Source organism: Octopus sinensis, linkage group LG14, assembly GCF_006345805.1.
Source record: "Octopus sinensis linkage group LG14, ASM634580v1, whole genome shotgun sequence".
Classification (NCBI taxonomy): Eukaryota; Metazoa; Mollusca; class Cephalopoda; order Octopoda; family Octopodidae; genus Octopus; species Octopus sinensis.
In genome coordinates this window covers 59,714,537-59,735,740 of record NC_043010.1, presented here as the reverse complement: position 1 = coordinate 59,735,740, position 21,204 = coordinate 59,714,537, and the positions used below count along the sequence as shown (strand labels likewise).

General features: G+C 33.2%; 1 protein-coding gene across 1 annotated transcript in view; it reads right to left on the bottom strand.

The window, feature by feature from the left end:
* Nucleotides 1-21,204, bottom strand: part of LOC118766121 — a 63,118-nt gene that overhangs the window by 6,755 nt on the left and 35,159 nt on the right. The window contains exons 12-15 of the mRNA XM_036509395.1: nt 15,120-17,089; nt 13,978-14,131; nt 5,578-7,943; nt 4,565-4,718 (exon numbers count right to left, since the gene is read on the bottom strand). Coding sequence (XP_036365288.1) covers nt 4,565-4,718; nt 5,578-7,943; nt 13,978-14,131; nt 15,120-17,089 — 4,644 coding nt within the window. The remainder of the gene's footprint in view (nt 1-4,564; nt 4,719-5,577; nt 7,944-13,977; nt 14,132-15,119; nt 17,090-21,204) is intronic.

The window sequence follows — 21,204 nt, the reverse complement described above, 5'->3', positions numbered from 1 at the left end:
GTGTACAGTTTACCTGTTCTCGTCACATTGAACAACTGTTCTCCCTTTTGTTGCAGTTGACTAAATGTAATTAAATCCTTATTCTTTAAGAAGGAGCTGTCCGATTTCTGTAAGTCGGTAGCAATGTCCCCTATATAGGTATAGGGGCTATTCTCTTCTTCAACGTGGTATGTGATATCTTCACTTAGATAACAATGGAAGGAAGTAAGTATAACACACAGAAACAGCAGCATCTTGTTTTGGTGTTAATACAGAATCCAAAGAAAGGATAGCTTTAAAAATTCGATCTGAAACAGAAAACATTTTGTCTAAATGAGCAATTTTGGCTTCTTTCAATTTACTTCAATGCATAAATATCTTTTAAACAAATTAAGTCTGTGCATAACTAAAATAAGCCTATGCCATTCAAACGGAATATATTGTCAATGTAATGACTTTTTTACTACGATAATTTATTAAATACATAGAACAGATAATAGGTAATAAAAATACAATGGATGTCATTTGAATATTAATTGGTATTGTATTAGTGAATGGTAATTATAGAAAATATATAACTTTAGATTACAGGTTTTTCACTGAAGCTTTACATATAGAAACCCGAGAAAAATTCAACTTCAGACATGTATTTGCATTTATCTCAGGTTTCTACGAGGTATGAAGCTTCTGAGACTGTTGACAATTGATAATCAAAGTATCGATAATCCAAGCAAGATCTACTTGATGCTGATGATGATGATCAATACTATTAAGGATATGTTTTACTTAATCTAATTTTGAATTGATACATAACACATTTTAATAGTAATTTTCACAGTAATTTTTCTTATTCAGTATGAGCTGTGGAGTAGAGAAAATTTAATTGTTTCATGGTTTGGTGATCTGAAGGTAAAAAAAAAAGTCTCTGACCTACCACATCAACATGCAATATACAGCTGATCATGAGACAAATGTGGACCTGTAAGTTAGAGTGTAGCAACCCTGAGGGACAGTCCTTGAGACCTGATGATGGCCTCAAAAATATGACAGCATCACAGGGAAACCCAGTTGAAGGAAAACCTTGGAGCACTGGGTTACTTGGACATCTCTATTAAGTGCAACTCCCAAGTTGGTAGAAAGAAGAAGTCTTTTATCTCTTCTCATATCACAGGATGCCTTCAGACATGCTTTCAACTTATCAGCAGGTGTCCCCTTTACAATCAGAATTTGCACTCAAATCCCTAGACAGCATGACTGTAACGAGGCAAATGATGTTGGTGTTATGTCTGACAATTAGTCAGGTGCAAAAGAGAACCACAACAGCAACAACATGAGACATTGTGCCCTCATACTGTTCAGCTTGGTCTGCTTCAAAACATTTCAATTCATTGTCAATATTAAATACAAGACTGCCATTGTGTGCCTCGTTGACTGGCAGCTGAAAAGCAGCTGAATAACCAAGAAAGATTCCCAAAATTATTGTGAATTACTTAATCGCTATTAAAATCTATCACAAGAGGAAAGCTTTTAACTCTCAGACTAGTCCCAAATATATCTTAAACACAGATATATTAGGCTTTAAAGATGCTTTTAAAGGGAGAAACCAGTTAGTTAACAGACATAATATATTCAAGATGGATGGTGTTTGTAAATTATGTTTTAAATCAGAATGTACATAAGAGGGAGCATCTGTGAAGTTCAAGACAAACAAATACTGCAGGGTGCTTCTGTTTTAAAGAATTTTGTTATCAGTTTTCTTGCAAATTTTAAAATCTTTTGCTTTTGCTACCACTTATAGACAAATAAATATGAAACAAGAAACCTCTAAAAAATTGTATCTATTTTTGTGGATAACATAATTATTTCTAGCATTTATATTCTGAAATGTGAAGTTTCTTTAAGTAATTGTTGAATAAACTTCACTGACCAAAGACTAAATGATTTATTTGAAACACATTACAAAACAGACACCACTCAAACAGGAAGGTAGTAATTATTTGCAAGGAAATCAGAAATAAAAGAACTGCCATAAAATATATCCAGAATTCTCAACAAAGTTTTAAAATATCCAGTTTGGGGTAAATTATTCAAATTATATTCTGCACAAGCTTTCAATTTCTTTAATTATCAATAAATACAAAAGACAAACGAAGCCTCAACCAGATCTAATATGGCCACCATTACAATATAACATTTTGGTGTCAGAATACAGTTATAAATGAAATCATTATTTCACATAATTTGAATAAATAATATGGAATAACAAACTTACCTTCATTGTGTGTAAAATCCTTTGTTGTATAAACTGTGACTTGGTCCCAATGTTCTGTTGTTAATGGTTGTCTGTGTCACTGCTGCTATGGTGTGACAATGGCTTCATGTTGATGGAATAGTGTTGGTGGTGAGTCAGTGGGAACCAGCAGTTCCCTCTCAGTCTTCCTTTGTGGATGTGTGGTGTTTAGTGTGTGTGTGTGAGTGTGTGAAAGGGAGGAGGAGGAGTAGGATGGGTGATGCTTACTACAGCCTCTCTCAGACTTGATGTTGCCTCTCACACACAAAGACAGAGTAGTGAGAGAACACACACTATCAGCTCCACTAACAGTCAGCCATGATAAGTCTATATAACACCAACATGTCTGATGTGGAGAGAGACTGACATAGAAATCCTTAGAACAGAGAGGTTATATTAACAAATATGGCTGATGTTGTTAATGTTTGTGTAATTTAAAATGTAAATACAATATTGACAATAATAGTTTGTGGGTGTCTGACCTAATTCAAAACAAAGTCTCATATAAGGATATCTATGGGAAATTTAAAGAGATATATCAACTAAACAGAATATTTCTCTGAAATATTAATTACTTATCCATTGTTTATTTTTTTGTTATAATTAAAATCACATTTTCAAGTATAAATTGAATTTCCCCAGGCATAATGTCTACTTCTGCACAATATTTCACTTAATGATTGTTCATTTAACTATACAATGTTACCAATGGATTCTTGATATCTGTAATTGTTAGTGTCTAGTTCATCTGGAGTAATATTCCCAAGATATACACAAAATATATTCTCTCAAACATATTTGAAGATATTCAGTCATATGTGGGCAATATTATTATCTAACTAAAATATTTGTGTTGCTTTTAAATGTTGTGTGAATGTTGAAGGTGATATTATTTCTGTTGTGTTCCTCTCTCAACCTCACTTAACTGACAACAACATCTGGTGTTGAAGGTAACTGTCTCTCTGGAGGTTTCACATATCTGTCTTGGTAATGGTCTCTCTCACTGGTGCTTGATACATCGGGTGGGGCACCACCATAGATTCCTGAAACACACATACATACATCAAGTAAACTCATTACACAGTTCATACGGTCAATGGGTATTTTTACTGTCGTTAGTAATCAATGTTTTGTCCACAACATTCAATGGACTAAAATAAAGAACAACATCAATAATTATTCAATTATAATTAAAGATGTCACATTGAAATCATGTCTCAGTATCTTACAACATCACAGAACATTACAAACCCCAATCATACGATTAATATTAAGATAATGCCTTAGACTGGAATGGTTAAATAAAAATCAGTCTATACTGAGCAGTCCTTTGGTTTACATATTGTTCAACTTTCCTACCATGGTAACAATAATGGGTTGTTATTAAGACTAAATGCTCTCTCACACGTGCTATATGTTTACTTACTGACCCAAAACTAATTAAGATTTCATTCAGTTATCATTAAATTACATAAGTATTAAGTGAATGGAGATAATTCTTTACTTTTTAGTATCAGAAGTTACAAAGTGTTTCAAAGGCTGGGAGTTTTCAACATGATACCTGATAAGAAACTCTCGTCCCTTGGGCCGCTCTGCAACTTCTGACAACTATAAATATAATATAATATAATATAATATATACATAAATACATACATATATTTGTACTTTGAGTTCTATTTTTTTCTACCGGGTTTAAACAGACAATAGGAAACTGTGTCTTATAAAACTGAATAATATGTTTTCAAATATTTGTCAATGTTTGTATGAAAAAGACAAATTTGTTGGACTTAGTTCAGTATTGTTTACAGGTTGTTGAATGGTCAGTTTGTTAAGCTATGACTGAACTGTGTAAAAACCAACATGAATAACCCTTTCTTTATTCAACTGGCAGTAAAATAGGTATCAGATAAATATTTTGTTGGAATTTATAAAAAACACAAAAGACGAAGACAGGTGTATAAACAACAAAGAGATGCATTAGTTTAATACTCAGGAAGTGAGAAAGTCTTTTACATTTCGGGCCTACACTCTTCAACAGAAAGGAACACAGAAATAAGCACAGAGAGAAAATAAAAAGAACACTAATATATTTAGTGTCACCGTAGTAAATAAGATAGTAGTAAAGTTTCATAAATGATGAATATTCACTAAGCTGTTACAATAAGTTTTAATCCATCCATGAATCAGGTGAAAATAAGGCCACACAAATTTATAATTCCCTGGTAGATATTTCTTCTACGTCATGTGAATATGAATATTTATGAATAGAAAATCTCAAATCATTGTTATCCTACCTGACATTGCTGGTATTTCTTCATACTGTCTACTTGACCGCTCACTCCAGCACTGTCCACTGCTCTTACGACTGGTCAATGTGTCAGTGGGATAGTTAGAGGATGGTCTGTTGTCTCCGTAAGATGTCACCTCAATGGGTTGACTGTATTTCTGCTGGAAAATACAATAGCAACAAGACATACTATAAACATAACATTTATGATTGACACTAAAATATGTAATAATAATAAAATTTACTGGTTCTTGGTGGTATTGACTATTTTGTTCTATATTTATGATAAAATAGTACCGACAATATTTTATGTGTATTTAATCAGTAAAATTTTTTAAACCTGTTCTTAAGATTTGTTAATCCTTCACTGGGAAAAGGCATAAGTACTGCCATTCCTCCACTGACAAAACAATAAAACATCACTTTTTACCTCCTTATGTTTCCTCATTTCCTACAAGAATTATGTACAATATGAGTTAGCTAAAGTCACAAACAATTGTTAACAATGGTTTTATAAGTGACTCTACAGGATTTTTAAGAGCCTTTTTTCTGAAAGGATAATGCAAGTTTAGACTGTCAGGGTGTGTAGAGTAATGTTGGATTTGGCAGCTTTAATCTCCAGAAGCAAAGCCTATGAAGATATCTGAATTATTGTAAGTAAGAAGTTTCTACAAAATCAGATGCAATCCTATTGACAAATATCAAATGCCAGACTGTAATGCATAAAAAGATGTCTTATTTCCTGGTAAATGTCTTCTCAGATAAAATATCTTACAATTTACAGACAACACCTAAAAAATATATAAATAATGGCATAAATATGGAAGTAAAAACTTAAAATTCCTCACCATGTCAGAAATGACATTTCCTAAAACACATATTATATCTTAAGAATATTTAGAGTGTAAACAATTCTACGAAACTGGGCAGGAAAATTATTGTCAAGTATAAAACACTGAGCTAAATCATAAATAATTACACATTATTTACTAACAGATCGTTAATTAAAGGAAAGCTTACCTTTGTAGACTTCTGCAGTGTCCGGTTCATTGTCGATGTCTTCCAGTCTTCAGGATAGTAATGGCTCCTCGAATGACCATATCTGTCTGACATCTCTCCTCGATTACCCGACATCACAGGTACACTGTTGTTACCTTGATAGATCAACTGTCTCATCTCATTGCGACATTGGTATGCCTGTTTCTCTTCTGCTGTTCTTTCAGATGAGCTATTTCTCACATTGTTACATCTCACAATACACAGCGTTATAGAAACCACAATAGCTATAGATACTATCACAGCTGCTACTACAATGATAATCAACAATGTCGCATCTATTGTGTTATCACTTGGTAGGTGCACAGCTGTGAACATTGGTGACGTCTTGTTACTAACACTCAGTGTCAAAGACACACTAGTTGTTGCTGACAGAACTGGAGTACCACTGTCTTTCACAACAAACTCAAGCTCATATGATCCGGCATCATTTTGGTAAACTGTGCGAGAGTAAGATAACACACCAGTGAACGAATCCAGTTTGAATAACTGTCTCTCGTTACCTGAAACGATTTCATACCTGAGAAAAGCATTCATGTGACTGTCTATATCAGATGCTTTCAGAACTGTGATGTCGTTCTTACTTTGTGGATGATAGTGGACATTAAGAGTGAAAGGGTCAACACCAGGAAATGTAAAATATGGAGCATTATCATTTCTATCCAATACTTCCACTTCAACATTCACTGTGTTATTCAGAGATGGGCTTCCATTGTCTTTCACAAAAACCTCAAACTCATAGAAATCTCTGTGTTCTCTGTCTAAAGACTGGTTTGTTGAAATAAAGCCAGAGTTGATAATCTGGAATGGCAGACGATATTGCTGTTTATTTCTCAGAGAATAAGACAATTCACCTCCCTTACCAATATCTGGGTCTGTAGCATTGATAAAGCCAATAGGGAAATTAGCTTTGTCATTCTCATAGGTAAGGAACTTGAATGTGTCTTTCGTAAAGTGTGGTTCTACATCATTCACATCCAACACTTGGATTGACAGATCTTTATCAGTTTTCAGAGCAGGTAATCCTTTATCTTCACACGACACAGTAAAGTGATAATGTTCCTGTGTCTCTCTGTCTACTGCTTTCTTTAGAACTATTTTATATTCCTTCGATCCCATTGACTGTAGTTTGAATGTGTCATCTTTGATATGACAGTTCACCTCTCCATTGTGTCCAACATCATTGTCAGTGACCATCACATAAGCAATGAAACTACCAACTTTGATGTCTTCCAGAATGGTGGCTGTGTTATGATTCTGTGTAGAAATAAAGTTCACATCAATATTTGGAGGATTGTTGTGTTGGTTGATGACACTTACCATAACAGTGGCTATGGAACTGAGAGGAGGTGTGCCATCATCCCTGGCTTCAATGTATATTTTAAAAGATTCATCCGTATCAATCTTTGAAGATGTAGCTAAATATAATTTTCCAGTCCTTTCATCTAAATTAAAGTTTCTCTTCACTTTCTCACTAGTTTTTCTGGCAAAATAGAAAGATATTTTACCATTCCTGCCAATATCTAAATCACTGGCAGATAATGTGACAACTGGAATATTCTTTTTATGTTTATGTTCAATGGAGACATTGTAGATGCTTTGGGAAAATTGTGGTCTGTTGTCATTTTCATCTTCTACAGATATTTTAACATTTAAAACAGATTGTTTTGGTGGAGTTCCTCCATCTTTAGCAATGACTTCAATATTGTAGCTGTCCTTCTTTTCTCTGTCCAATTTATCTTCTAAAATAATTTCTAATGCTGATATCTCATCTGTTTGTTTAGAAACTGATAAAGAGAAATACTGATTGTTATTTTTCAATTCATAAGTAATTAAGTTGTTTTTATTACTCATATCTTTGTCAATAGCATGAGGTATGGGTCTTTTCATGCCTTTACCATCTCCATCTCGGAAATGTATATCAATTTCTTTCTGAGGAAACTCAGGTTGGTGGTCATTGATGTCTTCTATTATGACTTTAATCTTTAAGATCTTCATAAATGTCTTGGATTTGTGAACAGCAACTTTAACGATTTCAAAACATTCTTTCTCATAACTACACACAGACTCAGCATCCAATGTCTCAACAGTGTACAGTTTACCTGTTCTCGTCACATTGAACAACTGTTCTCCCTTTTGTTGCAGTTGACTAAATGTAATTAAATCCTTATTCTTTAAGAAGGAGCTGTCTGATTTCTGTAGGTCAGTAGCAATGTCCCCTACATAGGTATAGGGACTATTCTCTTCTTCAACATGATATGTGATATCTTCACTTAGGGAACAGTGGAAGAAAGTCAGTAAAACACACAGGTGTAACAACATCTCTGGTCCTGATGTTAATACAATATCCAGATGAGAGATGTCTCCAAATATTCAGTCTGAAATAGAAAATAGTTTTTTTAAGGAATGACTTGAAATAAACTTTCTTTCTTACTTGAATGCATTAATATTTTTTAATCGAATACAGAAACAAGCAATTTTTTAGATTAACATTAATTTCCAACACATACAAAGCCTTTCTGCTTTATAGGAAGTCCAAAGGAATGCATGGAGGTTAGTTTTTCACTGCATTCAACAAATTGAGTTTAAAAACAAATTCAATTTTATAAATTATGTGTGAAGTTTAATAACTCCTTTGTATCGTGCTGGATTATTTTATGTTTACCAGTTTAATGATTGACTTATAAGCATACTTACTGATGTATAAAACACATTTGAGTATAATGTGCTCACCCAACTATGAAGTCCAGCAAGAAAGTATCTCACATGTATAATATGTACTGATTTCTTTTTCAGTGCCATGGTATATGGAGAAGGAACAGTTTTAGTTAGATTTATTATAATTGTTCTATAAAGGACACTGACAGATGTGGGACCATTGACCTTTACTAATGTAGTAGGCCTTAGAAGTTCACACACTGTAACATCAACTTTGTAAGGATTACACAAACAGATTTATTATTATATGTAATCAAAGTTGTTTACTGAAAACTCATTTTATGACTGCTGGAGGCGCTAAGTATCCCCAACAATAACAACAATTAAACCAGTAAAAGAGCACAAAATTTAAAGAATCTACACACAAAACTCTCAACATACAATTTGATTTGAAACTCTGTTTCCAAATATCAAACATTTTAAATATTGGTTTTCACTGCCCAATCTTGTGCTTACAACAGTTTGTTCCCAATGCAGGAAAAAACCCCATCTCAGTCTGTGGAGCCACCCCATGGTTATATAAACACCAGTTTCAGCCCCTCTTTGTCTTTGGCAGCAGCCATTGACCACACACCACATCTCTATTATACCAGCACTGATAAACTAGACACCAGCTGGTTTTGCAGCAATCTTTAACTAGCCATTGCCTGTCGTCTTCACTGCAGCAAGAGACAGCAGACCATAGCCCCAGCAACAGACCCTGCAGAACTGAAGTCTTTTGAATTTTTGTTCTAGACTGTTATATTAACATCATTTGCTTTTGGCTTTCTTCTATTTTTATATCTTGAGGAGTAAATCATTGCTTCTTCAACTTACTCAAATCTTATCATTTTTTTTTTCCTTCTCTCCTCCTTACAGGTCAATTACAGCACTCAACTTGTACTTATTTTGTCAACCGCAAAAAGATAAAAGACAAAGTTGATCCCAGCAATATTTGAAATCAGAACGTAAAGTCGGAAGAAATGCCACTTAACATCTTGTCCAACACAATAACAATTCTGCCAGCTCACAGCCTTCATTCAAAGGAAATATTATAATGATGAAACGCTTAGAAGAACCAATGAAGATTAGAGAATTATTATGAATTAATAAATCAATACTAAAACTAAATTACAACAAGAAATATTTTAACTATCAGATATTGATGACTAGTCCCAAATACATCTTGAACAAAAATATATTACATCTAAAAAAATATTTTAACAAACAAAATAAATAATATATTCAAAATGGGGGGTGTTTGTGAATTATGTTTTACATCAAAACAGACAAGGATTTTTGTTACCATTCAGGATAATAAACTCACAAATATGAAAATATATCTACTTTTGTCGATAACATAATTATTTCTAGCATTTATATTCTGAAAAGTGAGGTTTATTTTAAACTCTATTATTTAAGTAAATTCTTGACTAAACCTCATTGACCAAACACTAAATGATTTATTTGAAACACATTACTAAACAGACACCATTCAAACAGGAAGGTAGTAATTATTTGAAAGGAAATCAGAAATAAAAGAACTGCTATAAAATATATCCAGACTTCTCAACAAAGTTTTAAAATATCCAGTTTGGGGAAAATTATTCAAATTATATTCTGTACAAGCTTTCAATTTCTTTAATTATCAATAAATACAAAAGACAAACGAAGCCTCAACCAGATCTAATATGGCCACCATTACAATATAACATTTTGGTGTCAGAATACAGTTATAAATGAAATCATTATTTCACATAATTTGAATAAATAATATGGAATAACAAACTTACCTTCATTGTGTGTAAAATCCTTTGTTGTATAAACTGTGACTTGGTCCCAATGTTCTGTTGTTAATGGTTGTCTGTGTCACTGCTGCTATGGTGTGACAATGGCTTCATGTTGATGGAATAGTGTTGGTGGTGAGTCAGTGGGAACCAGCAGTTCCCTCTCAGTCTTCCTTTGTGGATGTGTGGTGTTTAGTGTGTGTGTGTGTGTGTGTGAGTGTGTGTGAAAGGGAGGAGGAGGAGTAGGATGGGTGATGCTTACTACAGCCTCTCTCAGACTAGATGTTGCCTCTCACACACAAAGACAGAGTAGTGAGAGAACACACACTATCAGCTCCACTAACAGTCAGCCATGATAAGTCTATATAACACCAACATGTCTGATGTGGAGAGAGACTGACATAGAAATCCTTAGAACAGAGAGTTATATTAACAAAATATGGCTGATGTTGTTAATGTGTGTGTAATTTAAAATGTAAATACAATATTGACAATAATAGTTTGTGAGTGTCTGACCTAATTCAAAACTAAGTCTCATATAAGGATATCTATGGAATATTCAAGTTTATGTAAACTATGAAAATAGATTTTGTAAAATATCAATATTTACAAAATAATTTATTTATCTATTATTTACTTAGAAGATAATTTAATTTACATTCTTAAGTGTAGATTGTATTTCCAGGTATAATGTCTATCTGTGATTACTTTCCTTAACTCTGCTTTTCCTAACTACAGTGTTTAAACCCATTATTCACTTCTAGTGCTACTAAATTATTCTACATCCGCGAAAATATTCCCAAGGTGTTTGATTCATATATATATATATATGTGTATATATATATATATATATATATATATATATATATATATATATATATATATATATATGTATATATATATGGTCTTGGAATGGTAGAAAGATGGAATGTTTCCAATGCAGCACTCAACCCAAGCCTGAGGATTTTCAAACTCTGGAATTGTAGTCTTAAGTAAAATCGAAATTCTTCTAGTAGGACATCCAAGTTGTCACACTGGTAAAGCCAAAGTGTGGGTCCAGCAAAGGGTAAAGCATAATACAAATAAGAAGACAAAGAAAGACTTTAACACGTCTTTAATGATCAGTTACAATCGTTTTGCTGCCAATTCATGCAAAATTCCCATGTGAAGGGTGAAACACTAGAGTGGTACTTCATCAGACTTGCATTAAAGATGCACACTTACATTGTGCATCAGCACATTTGATGCACGTCTGATGAAGTGCTACACTGATGCTTAAAAGTGCAAATATTAACTAACTTTTTTACATTTTGGAAACTTTGCATGAATTGGCATTAAAAATAGAATTGGTACAGAAACAATTGTAACTGGTCATTAAGGATGTGCTGAAATCTTTCTTTGTCTTCTTATTTGGATTGTGTGTGTGTGTGAAATAAACATGAAGTTTCAGTCATACGTGGAGAAATATTGTTAACTAACTAATATATTTCTGTTGTTTTAAATATTGTGTGAATGTTGAAGGTGATATTATTTTTGTTGTGTTCCTTTCTCAGTCTCACTTAACTGACAACAACATCTGGTGTTGAAGGTAACTGTCTCTCTGGAGGTTTCACATATCTGTCTTGGTAATGGTCTCTCTCATTGGTGCTTGATACATCAGGTGGGGCACCACCATAGATTCCTGAAACACACATATCAAATATACTTATTATATAATTTACATACACAATAAGCATTTTGCTGACATTATATATAACACTCACACAACTAAAATATAAATCAATAATAATAATGATAATAATAATAATAATAATAATAATAATAATAATAATAATAATAATAAGAGAGCGCAAACCTCAGCAAAGGCAACACCAACGTCCTCTCAACAATTAGCCATCGATGATTTTTAAAATGAGAATAACTGAAATAAACTCAACTGTTCTCACAAACGAGAATACTAAAAATGAACTCAACCCCTCTCAAAACTTAAGTAAAAAAAACAGGAAAAATAATCCAGAATCCTTGTCCGGTACCAGATTGACCCCAAAATCTATGTAGTTCATGCTAGACACAAGGCCAAACATCTCTGAAAGCTTTATCTGAATCCATCCAGTGGTTCTTGAGATATCTTGCCCATGGACAAACAAACAAACACAATTGAAACTCTGTCTTAGTGAAGGCAGAGATAATAATAATAATAATAACAATAATAATAATAATAATAATAACAATAATAATAATAACAACAACATTGAGATAGTATCTTGATATTTTACAATATCCTAAAACTTTACCAACCCAAATCATATCCGAATGGAAGGCTTAAATAAAAATCAGCCTATTTAATAACAGCTATGGTTTCCATATAGCTCAAGTTTCCTATTTTGTTTAAGTAAAATTGGTAATAGTAATGTGTTGTTGCTAAAACCATATCTATCCTCACATGTCCTATCTTTGGTACAGTCCTGCTCAGTCAAAGCTGATTAAGGTCTCATTCTAATACAATAAAACTATATCATGTAACTTTACATTACAATGAGATTGGGATCTTTTTGGTTTGAACGGCAGTTTTTTCTAGCGGTGTCATATGAAATTGTCACTCATAATTATGACCCTAGTATCGATCTATTGCATTTCAATCTGTTTTAGGGTTAGGGTTAGGGGTGGGAGGAAGGGTATCTTTTTTTCTTCACAAATGTAAATAAACCCAATCTGTTTCTTAAACAAGGGACATATTCATACGGCACAGAATGTTTTTTAACTCAATGGACATATTTGATTGGTTGAAATTGCAGAAATTGAAGAAAAAAATCCACAAATATCTTACAAACTATAGAATTTTCTCAATAAAGCCAAGAGAAAAAAATGTTTTATAAACACATTCTACCAGTATATGAAGTTTAAAATTTTTTAGTTAACTAGAAATTATGTTAAAAACTGCCGTTCAAACCGAAAAGATCCTAAGATTGTAGACAACTACACGATAGTGATGATTCTGGTCATTCAATGGTGCACGGACAATTGGGTGACGTAGTTAAGCACTTCTCATAAGGTTTTACTTCATATATTAATGAACAGGTTATGTGAAACAGTGAAGGTATCAGCCCATTTGATCAGGTCATGATTATGATATCGTGGGTTCACTCCCAAGGCTGAACCATGCAGTATGTCCTTAAGCAAGACACTTCATTTCATGTTGTTGTAATGAGTACATATTACCAGTCCATTCTTGTTTGCAGGTGAAGGCTGGCCCTTGTATTAAGCAATATGTATAGATAACACAGTGACATAGCCAAAATGTTTAAAGTATATGTTTGAAAACCTTTGTAAATGTTGGTAACTAAAAGAGAAATCTGCACTTAAGAATTCTGATCCAATCCAGTCAGCTGTAAATAGGTATCAAGCCCCATTACTCACAGGAAGATGCAAATTGGCAGAATCATTAGGGCACTGGATAAAATACCTTGTAGTTTATTGCCTCAGCTCTCTACACTGTGAGCCCAAACCCCACTAATGTTGATTCTGCCATTATTCTGAAGTTAACAAGTAAAGTACAACTTCAGGGTGGTAGAGTGGTTGGATTTTGGAAAGTGGTATCTATTCCATCTGTTTCTGTTCTGACAGCAACACCTGCAACTAATACATAGCTTTGTTTGACTCGCTGTCTGATATAAACATTGGCACAAAAATGGAAGAAATCACTGCAAAGGCACTTATGAATCATCTGCAAATGAAAATCTTTCCCTGATCTGAGCCTCAGAGAAGAAGGCTTCACATACAGACACACAGACTCCCTATTCTACTGCCAGATAGATATTTCCTCTACCTGAGTGAATATGAGTATTTCTGAATAGAAAATATCAAATCATTGTTATCCTACCTGACATTGCTGGTATTTCTTCATACTGTCTACTTGACCGCTCACTCCAGCACTGTCCACTGCTCTTACGACTGGTCAATGTGTCAGTGGGATAGTGAGAAGATGGTCTGTTGTCTCCATAGGATGTCACCTCAATGGGTTGACTGTATTTCTGCTGGAAAATATAATGTAAAGATATGACTGATAATGAAATATTTAGTAATACTTAAATTTACACTTGTTTTATGATATTAACAATTTAGTTCCATATCTATGATCAGATGATACTGACAATTTTATATGTTTATCATCAGCTGAACTTCTAAAATGTGTTGCTAAGATTTCTCAGTCCTTAGACTAGAAAGAAGAACCATGTGCTCAAGCATCCATTATAATTTCACAAGTTTTACATCTTTACACTGCCAAAACAACACATACTGTGGACGCATTTGTTTATTGAATGGTTATTAATTCCTGTGGAAAGGGACACATAAATGAGATACATGAGAAACAGACATTCAAACAGAGCCAAATGAATAAGCATCTGTTTTGCAGGGAACGAGTTCTCCTTTCTTTGTTTCAACAAGAGCACTTCTTGTATTCCTAACCATTCTATGTTTGGGTATACATATCACCAGTGCACATAATGCCAAATCAATCTACATAAATGGAAACCTTGCTTCATCTTGGATTAACTGCTTCACTTTTCATTTTAATGAATGCTATTAACAATCACACATTGGTAGTTACTACCACATCATAATATATCTTCATATCTATAATTACACTATCATCAATGATGAAAGTATTGATATATTAGGCATTACTAAGAAATAATGAATGGCATATATGTGTTTATACTCTGACTATCATGAAAAACAGTGAAGATCAGAAATGAGGAAGTGTTGGAAGGGTGCTTTGTCTTCCTTTCTATAATCAAATTTTCGCTAATGATTATTTTCTAGAAAAACCAGACATATTTCAGTAAGGATTCATTAAATAAGATATCTAACAAATACAACTGAACAATGGTTGAATATAGTAATAGATATACATGACTCACACAATTCCACATAATGAATAAAATTTCTTGAAAAAGGAGGTTTATTCAAATATACATAGAAAAGTAAGAGAATTTCTTAGTAAACACGAATATATCTTACCTTTGTAGACTTTTGAAGTGTCCTGTTCATTGTTGATGTCTTCCAGTCTTCAGGATAGTAATGACTCCTCGAATGACCATATCTGTCTGACATCTCTCCTCGATTACCTGACATCACAGGTACACTGTTGTTACCTTGATAGATCAACTGTCTCATCTCATTGCGACATTGGTATGCCTGTTTCTCTTCTGCTGTTCTTTCAGATGAGCTATTTCTCACATTGTTACATCTCACAATACACAGGGTTATAGAAACCACAATAGCTATAGATACTATCACAGCTGCTACTACAATGATAATCAACAATGTCGCATCTATTGTGTTATCACTTGGTAGGTGCACAGTTGTGAACATTGGTGACGTCTTGTTACTAACAGTCAGAGTCAAAGACACACTAGTTGTTGCTGACAGAACTGGAGTACCACTGTCTTTCACAACAAACTCAAGCTCATATGATCCGGCATCATTTTGGTAAACTGTGCGAGAGTAAGATAACACACCAGTGAACGAGTCCAGTTTAAATAACTGTCTCTCGTTACCTGAAACGATTTCGTACCTGAGAAAAGCATTCATGTGACTGTCTATATCAGATGCTTTCAGAACTGTGATGTCGTTCTTACTTTGCGGATGATAGTGGACATTAAGAGTGAAAGGGTCAACACTAGGAAATGTAAAATATGGAGCATTATCATTTCTATCCAATACTTCCACTTCAACATTCACTGTGTTATTCAGAGATGGGCTTCCATTGTCTTTCACAAAAACCTCAAACTCATAGAAATCTCTGTGTTCTCTGTCTAAAGACTGGTTTGTTGAAATAAAGCCAGAGTTGATAATCTGGAATGGCAGACGATATTGCTGTTTATTTCTCAGAGAATAAGACAATTCACCTCCCTTACCAATATCTGGGTCTGTAGCATTGATAAAGCCAATAGGGAAATTAGCTTTGTCATTCTCATAGGTAAGGAACTTGAATGTGTCTTTCGTAAAGTGTGGTTCAACATCATTCACATCTAGCACTTGGATTGACAGATCTTTATCAGTTTTCAGAGCAGGTAATCCTTTATCTTCACACGACACAGTAAAGTGATAATGTTCCTGTGTCTCTCTGTCTACTGCTTTCTTTAGAACTATTTTATATTCCTTTGATCCCATTGACTGTAGTTTGAATGTGTCGTCTTTGATATGACAGTTCACCTGTCCATTGTGTCCAACATCGTTGTCAGTGACCATCACATAAGCAATGAAACTACCAACTTTGATGTCTTCCAGAATGGTAGCTGTGTTGTGATTCTGTGTAGAAATAAAGTTCACATCAATATTTGGAGGACTGTTTTGTTGGTTGATGATATTTACCATAACCGTTGCTATGGAACTGAGAGGAGGCATACCTTTATCTTTAGCTTTTACATACAATTTAAATGACTCTTTTATATCCAGATTTAAAGGTTTTTCTAAGAATAGCTTTCCAGAATTTTCATCTAGATGGAAGTATTCTTTCAGTTTAGCATCTGTTTTCTGACTGAAATAGAAAGATATTTTACCATTCCTGCCAATGTCTAAATCACTGGCAGATAATGTGACTACTGGAATATTCTTTTTATGTTTATGTTCAATAGAAACATTGTACACACGTTGGGAAAATTGCGGTGCATTATCATTTTCATCTTCCACAGATATTTTAACATTTAAAACAGATTGTTTTGGTGGAGTTCCTCCATCTTTAGCAATGACTTCAATATTGTAACTGTCTTTCGTTTCTCTGTCTAATTTGTCTTCCAAAATAATTCTTAGTGTTGATAATCCATCATCTTCTTTGGAAACACTTAATGAAAAATGTCCATTATCTTTCATCAATTCATAAGTAATTAAGCTGTTTTCATGACTCATATCCTTGTCTATAGCATGAGGTATGGGTTTCTTCATACCATCTCTGTCTCCTTCCCTAAAACTTAGAGTAATTTCTTTCTTTGGAAACTCAGGTTGGTGGTCATTAATGTCTTCTATTATGACTTTAATCTTTAAGATCTTCATAAATGTCTTGGATTTGTGAACTGCAACTTTAACGATTTCAAAACATTCTTTCTCATAACTACACACAGACTCAGCATCCAATGTCTCAACAGTGTACAGTTTACCTGTTCTCGTCACATTGAACAACTGTTCTCCCTTTTGTTGCAGTTGACTAAATGTAATTAAATCCTTATTCTTTATGAAGGAGCTGTCTGATTTCTGTAAGTCAGTAGCAATGTCCCCTACATAGGTATGAGGAATATTCTCTTCTTTAACATGGTATGTGATATCTTCACTTAGATAACAGTGGAAGAAAGTCAGTAAAATGCACAGATACAACAACATCTCTGGTCTTGACGTTAATGCAATATCCAAGGAAATGTTGATTTCAAATTTTTCATCTGGAAAATAAATAAATAGCCTTTAAGTAATAAAAAATAAGTTGTAATGTTATTTGAAGTGGCTTTTAAATAACCAGATTTATATTAATGTGAAAGGATGCCATTTCTATGAATAAAGAAGATTCTTTTATTGTGAAATATAAGTAGCAATGAAGAGGAGACAGAGATTAGATTTTATTTGTTGATTCCACCTTTAAAATATTCTTTGAGAACCTTAATTTCCCTGAATACCACTTAGTTCCCTCTCTTTTTACTTCCAAAAAATATCTTCATATTCTAATGAGTGCAGATATAAAATCAAAGAATTACATCTCATAACTGCTTACAAATCTTTTTATTGATACTTTACTGATATAATATAATCCTCATAACTCAACATTTCAGGTGTCTATTCATATTCTCATCTTAATGATTAATTAGTTCATTCTTTATAGATACTTTCTATAGAGAAAAATAAACAAAAACTCATGATACTATCAAGACAGTTTGATTAATAATTATAACACATGATAATCTAGCGTTTAAAGCTTTTGTTAATCACCTGAGAGTGAAGTAGAGTATTAGGATTTCTACATTTACAGCATTACGAGTTAGTGCTATACTACTCTACAGAATAAATCTATAGGATTTGGTCATCACAAACATCAATATTGTATTGCAATAGAAGACAGCCAATGCACCAGTAATTATGAGTTAGCTCCCTTGCAGATCAGCAAACAGACCTGTTAGAAAACGATATAATTTCTTATTAAAATAAAACCTCATTAATAATTTATGAAATAGTAAATGTTGTAAAAATAACCATAATTCGATTATTTAGAAATTACTCTGATGTCACACTGGTAAAATTATATTTATAGATGTATGCCCCTCTTTAAATACACACTCAAGTTATCACAGCTATAAGAACAATGTTAGAGAAACGATCCCAATATAATGTACCATGAACAGGAGGAAAAGGTAAATATTATAAGAAGACATTTTTACAACAACTCTACAGAAACAAAAGAGGAAACTGAAAATAGAATATCCATCGCAAAATGAGAATGAAACTACATCTTTTGATTTATACAACTGGAATTCCCTTATATCAAGATAAAATAGGTTGCTGTTTAGAATCAAATTGGCTTTGAGTGAGCAGACATTCCAGAAGTGGCTATCCCAACTTTTCTTTAAAAGTAACGTATCGTGAACTCTGCCATGTAATGTCTTCTTTCTTTTTTAGGATGGTAGGCTGTGATTTGAGTGAGATTTGGCTGCTATTTCAAGAAAGTGGAGAAACCAACACTAGTTCTCTCACTGACCATTAATGATGTAGGTCACAATCACAATTTCAACAAAACGACATGACATCTAATACCATTTAATTAATATCTATCAACTTATTCGTCAACATAACATCCCATATTTAGTCAAAAGTAGTTTAATCTTTGCCCAGTTGCTATGTCTGGATGTCAACTTTATCCAAATCAATCTATAAAAATATTTCAAATCATTTATCCATTTGTATAATTAAACAATATTCAATTCATCCATCAGTAGGCAGGTTTACAAGAGATTTATATAAGGTCATTAACATAATTCTGTTGTTGTCTTTTGTTGTGTCCACCAAATGGTGGGGACTGGGTGTGGTGTGAACGCTTATGTTTCTTGGACCCTTTCAAAAATTCAATTGTGTGTGTGAGAAAAAGATGTGGGGGGAGAGATAGAAAAGGAGAGAAGGGATATCAACTCCTGTAAATAAGGAGTAGCTTATGAAGCCCAAAGGGATGTAAAGTAAATTTGGTTTCTGTGCGATTTGAACTCAGAACCCAGAAGACTTCAGACCATACCAATTCCCTATCGTGACTCTATGAGAGACAATATTACCTAACGATATATTTGAGAAGAGCAATGAAATACAACACAGAAACAATAAAGACAGTTTAACCAACAAATAATCGTTTTTATAAATAAAGTAAAATATCCATAGAAGAAACTGAGCTAGAAATTATAAAACTGTTACATTTTAATGGTTGAAATATACAAAATAATTCTAATTAGCAAATGTGATTCAAGTGTTCAGAAATGATCTAGTCATGATAGGTAGTATTTAAAATTTGTATAAAGACAAAGCATAAAGATGAAGGAAAACAGGAGAAGCAGCAATTATATATTGTACATATACATACATAGAAACGCAGCCAAATACATTGATTATATATAGACGCGTACACTCACACAATAGCATATATACCTAGGATCATACATATTTTAACCTTCTTTTACTATTATTTATATTTCCAATAATGTGTTTATATTTTACACGGTATCAAATTATTTCCATAAAGCATTTATAAATGTAAATATTCAACAAGAAAAATATTCCAGTGAAAGGCAGAGGCACGTCAACTGCAATATAATGGTTTAGCAAAGAAATGAAAGTTGCAGTGAATTCATAAAGATCCGACAAAGATGTGTGAAAAAAACATCACATCAAAATGATTACAAATCATATTCCTTAACAATTCCTGCTTCCCTACAATTATCAACAAAATATTTGAAAGCCACAATAGAAAAGAAAGTCATTAAAAAAGGAATAATACAAATCAAATATGGCCACCATTAAATTACTCCAGTCTGATGTTCCAATATGCCTATGTACAGGAAACTGTTACTTTACATGACTAAATAAATAATATGGAATAAACAAACTTACCTTCATTGTGTAAAATCCTTTGTTGTATAAACTGTGACTTGGTCCCAATGTTCTGTTGTTAATGGTTGTCTGTGTCACTGCTGCTATGGTGTGACAATGGCTTCATGTTGATGGAATAGTGTTGGTGGTGAGTCAGTGGGAACCAGCAGTGCCCTCTCAGTCTTCCTTTGTGGATGTGTGGTGTTTAGTGTATGTATGTGTGTGAGTGTGTGTGAAAGGGAGGAGGAGGAGGAGTAGGATGGGTGATGCTTACTACAGCCTCTCTCAGACTAGATGTTGCCTCTCACACACAAAGACAGAGTAGTGAGAGAACACACACTCTCAGCTCCACTAACAGTCAGCCATGATAAGTCTATATAACACCAACATGTCTGATGTGGAGAGAGACTGACATAGAAATCCTTAGAACAGAGAGGTTATATTAACAAAATATGGCTGATGTTGTTAATGTGTGTGTAATTTAAAATGTAAATACGATATTCACAATAATAGTCTCCTATTACATACTTATTAACGTATTTGGAAAATTTAATGATACGTAAACTATATAAAATATTTTCTAAAATGTAACATAATTATTTTAGGTCATGAAATTAAGAGATTTATTGTATATTGTGATGAAAACTTTAGAATATGAATTACATTTCACCAGAGTAAAAAACTATCTATAATTTCTTACAATATTTACCTTAACGTTGTCTTATATGACTGCACATTGCTTATTCATGCCTAATGCTGTTATGTAGGTCTTCATTTCTAGAGATGTTCAAACATAAAAGATACTGTGTGGAACACATAGGAATATTCCCAGTCATATGTGGGGAAATATTGTTAATTAACTAAAATATTTGTGTTGTTTTTAAATGTTGTGTGAATGTTGAAGGTGAGATATTATTTCTGTTGTGTTCCTTTCTCAGTCTCACTTAACTGACAACAACATCTGGTGTTGAAGGTAACTGTCTCTCTGGAGGTT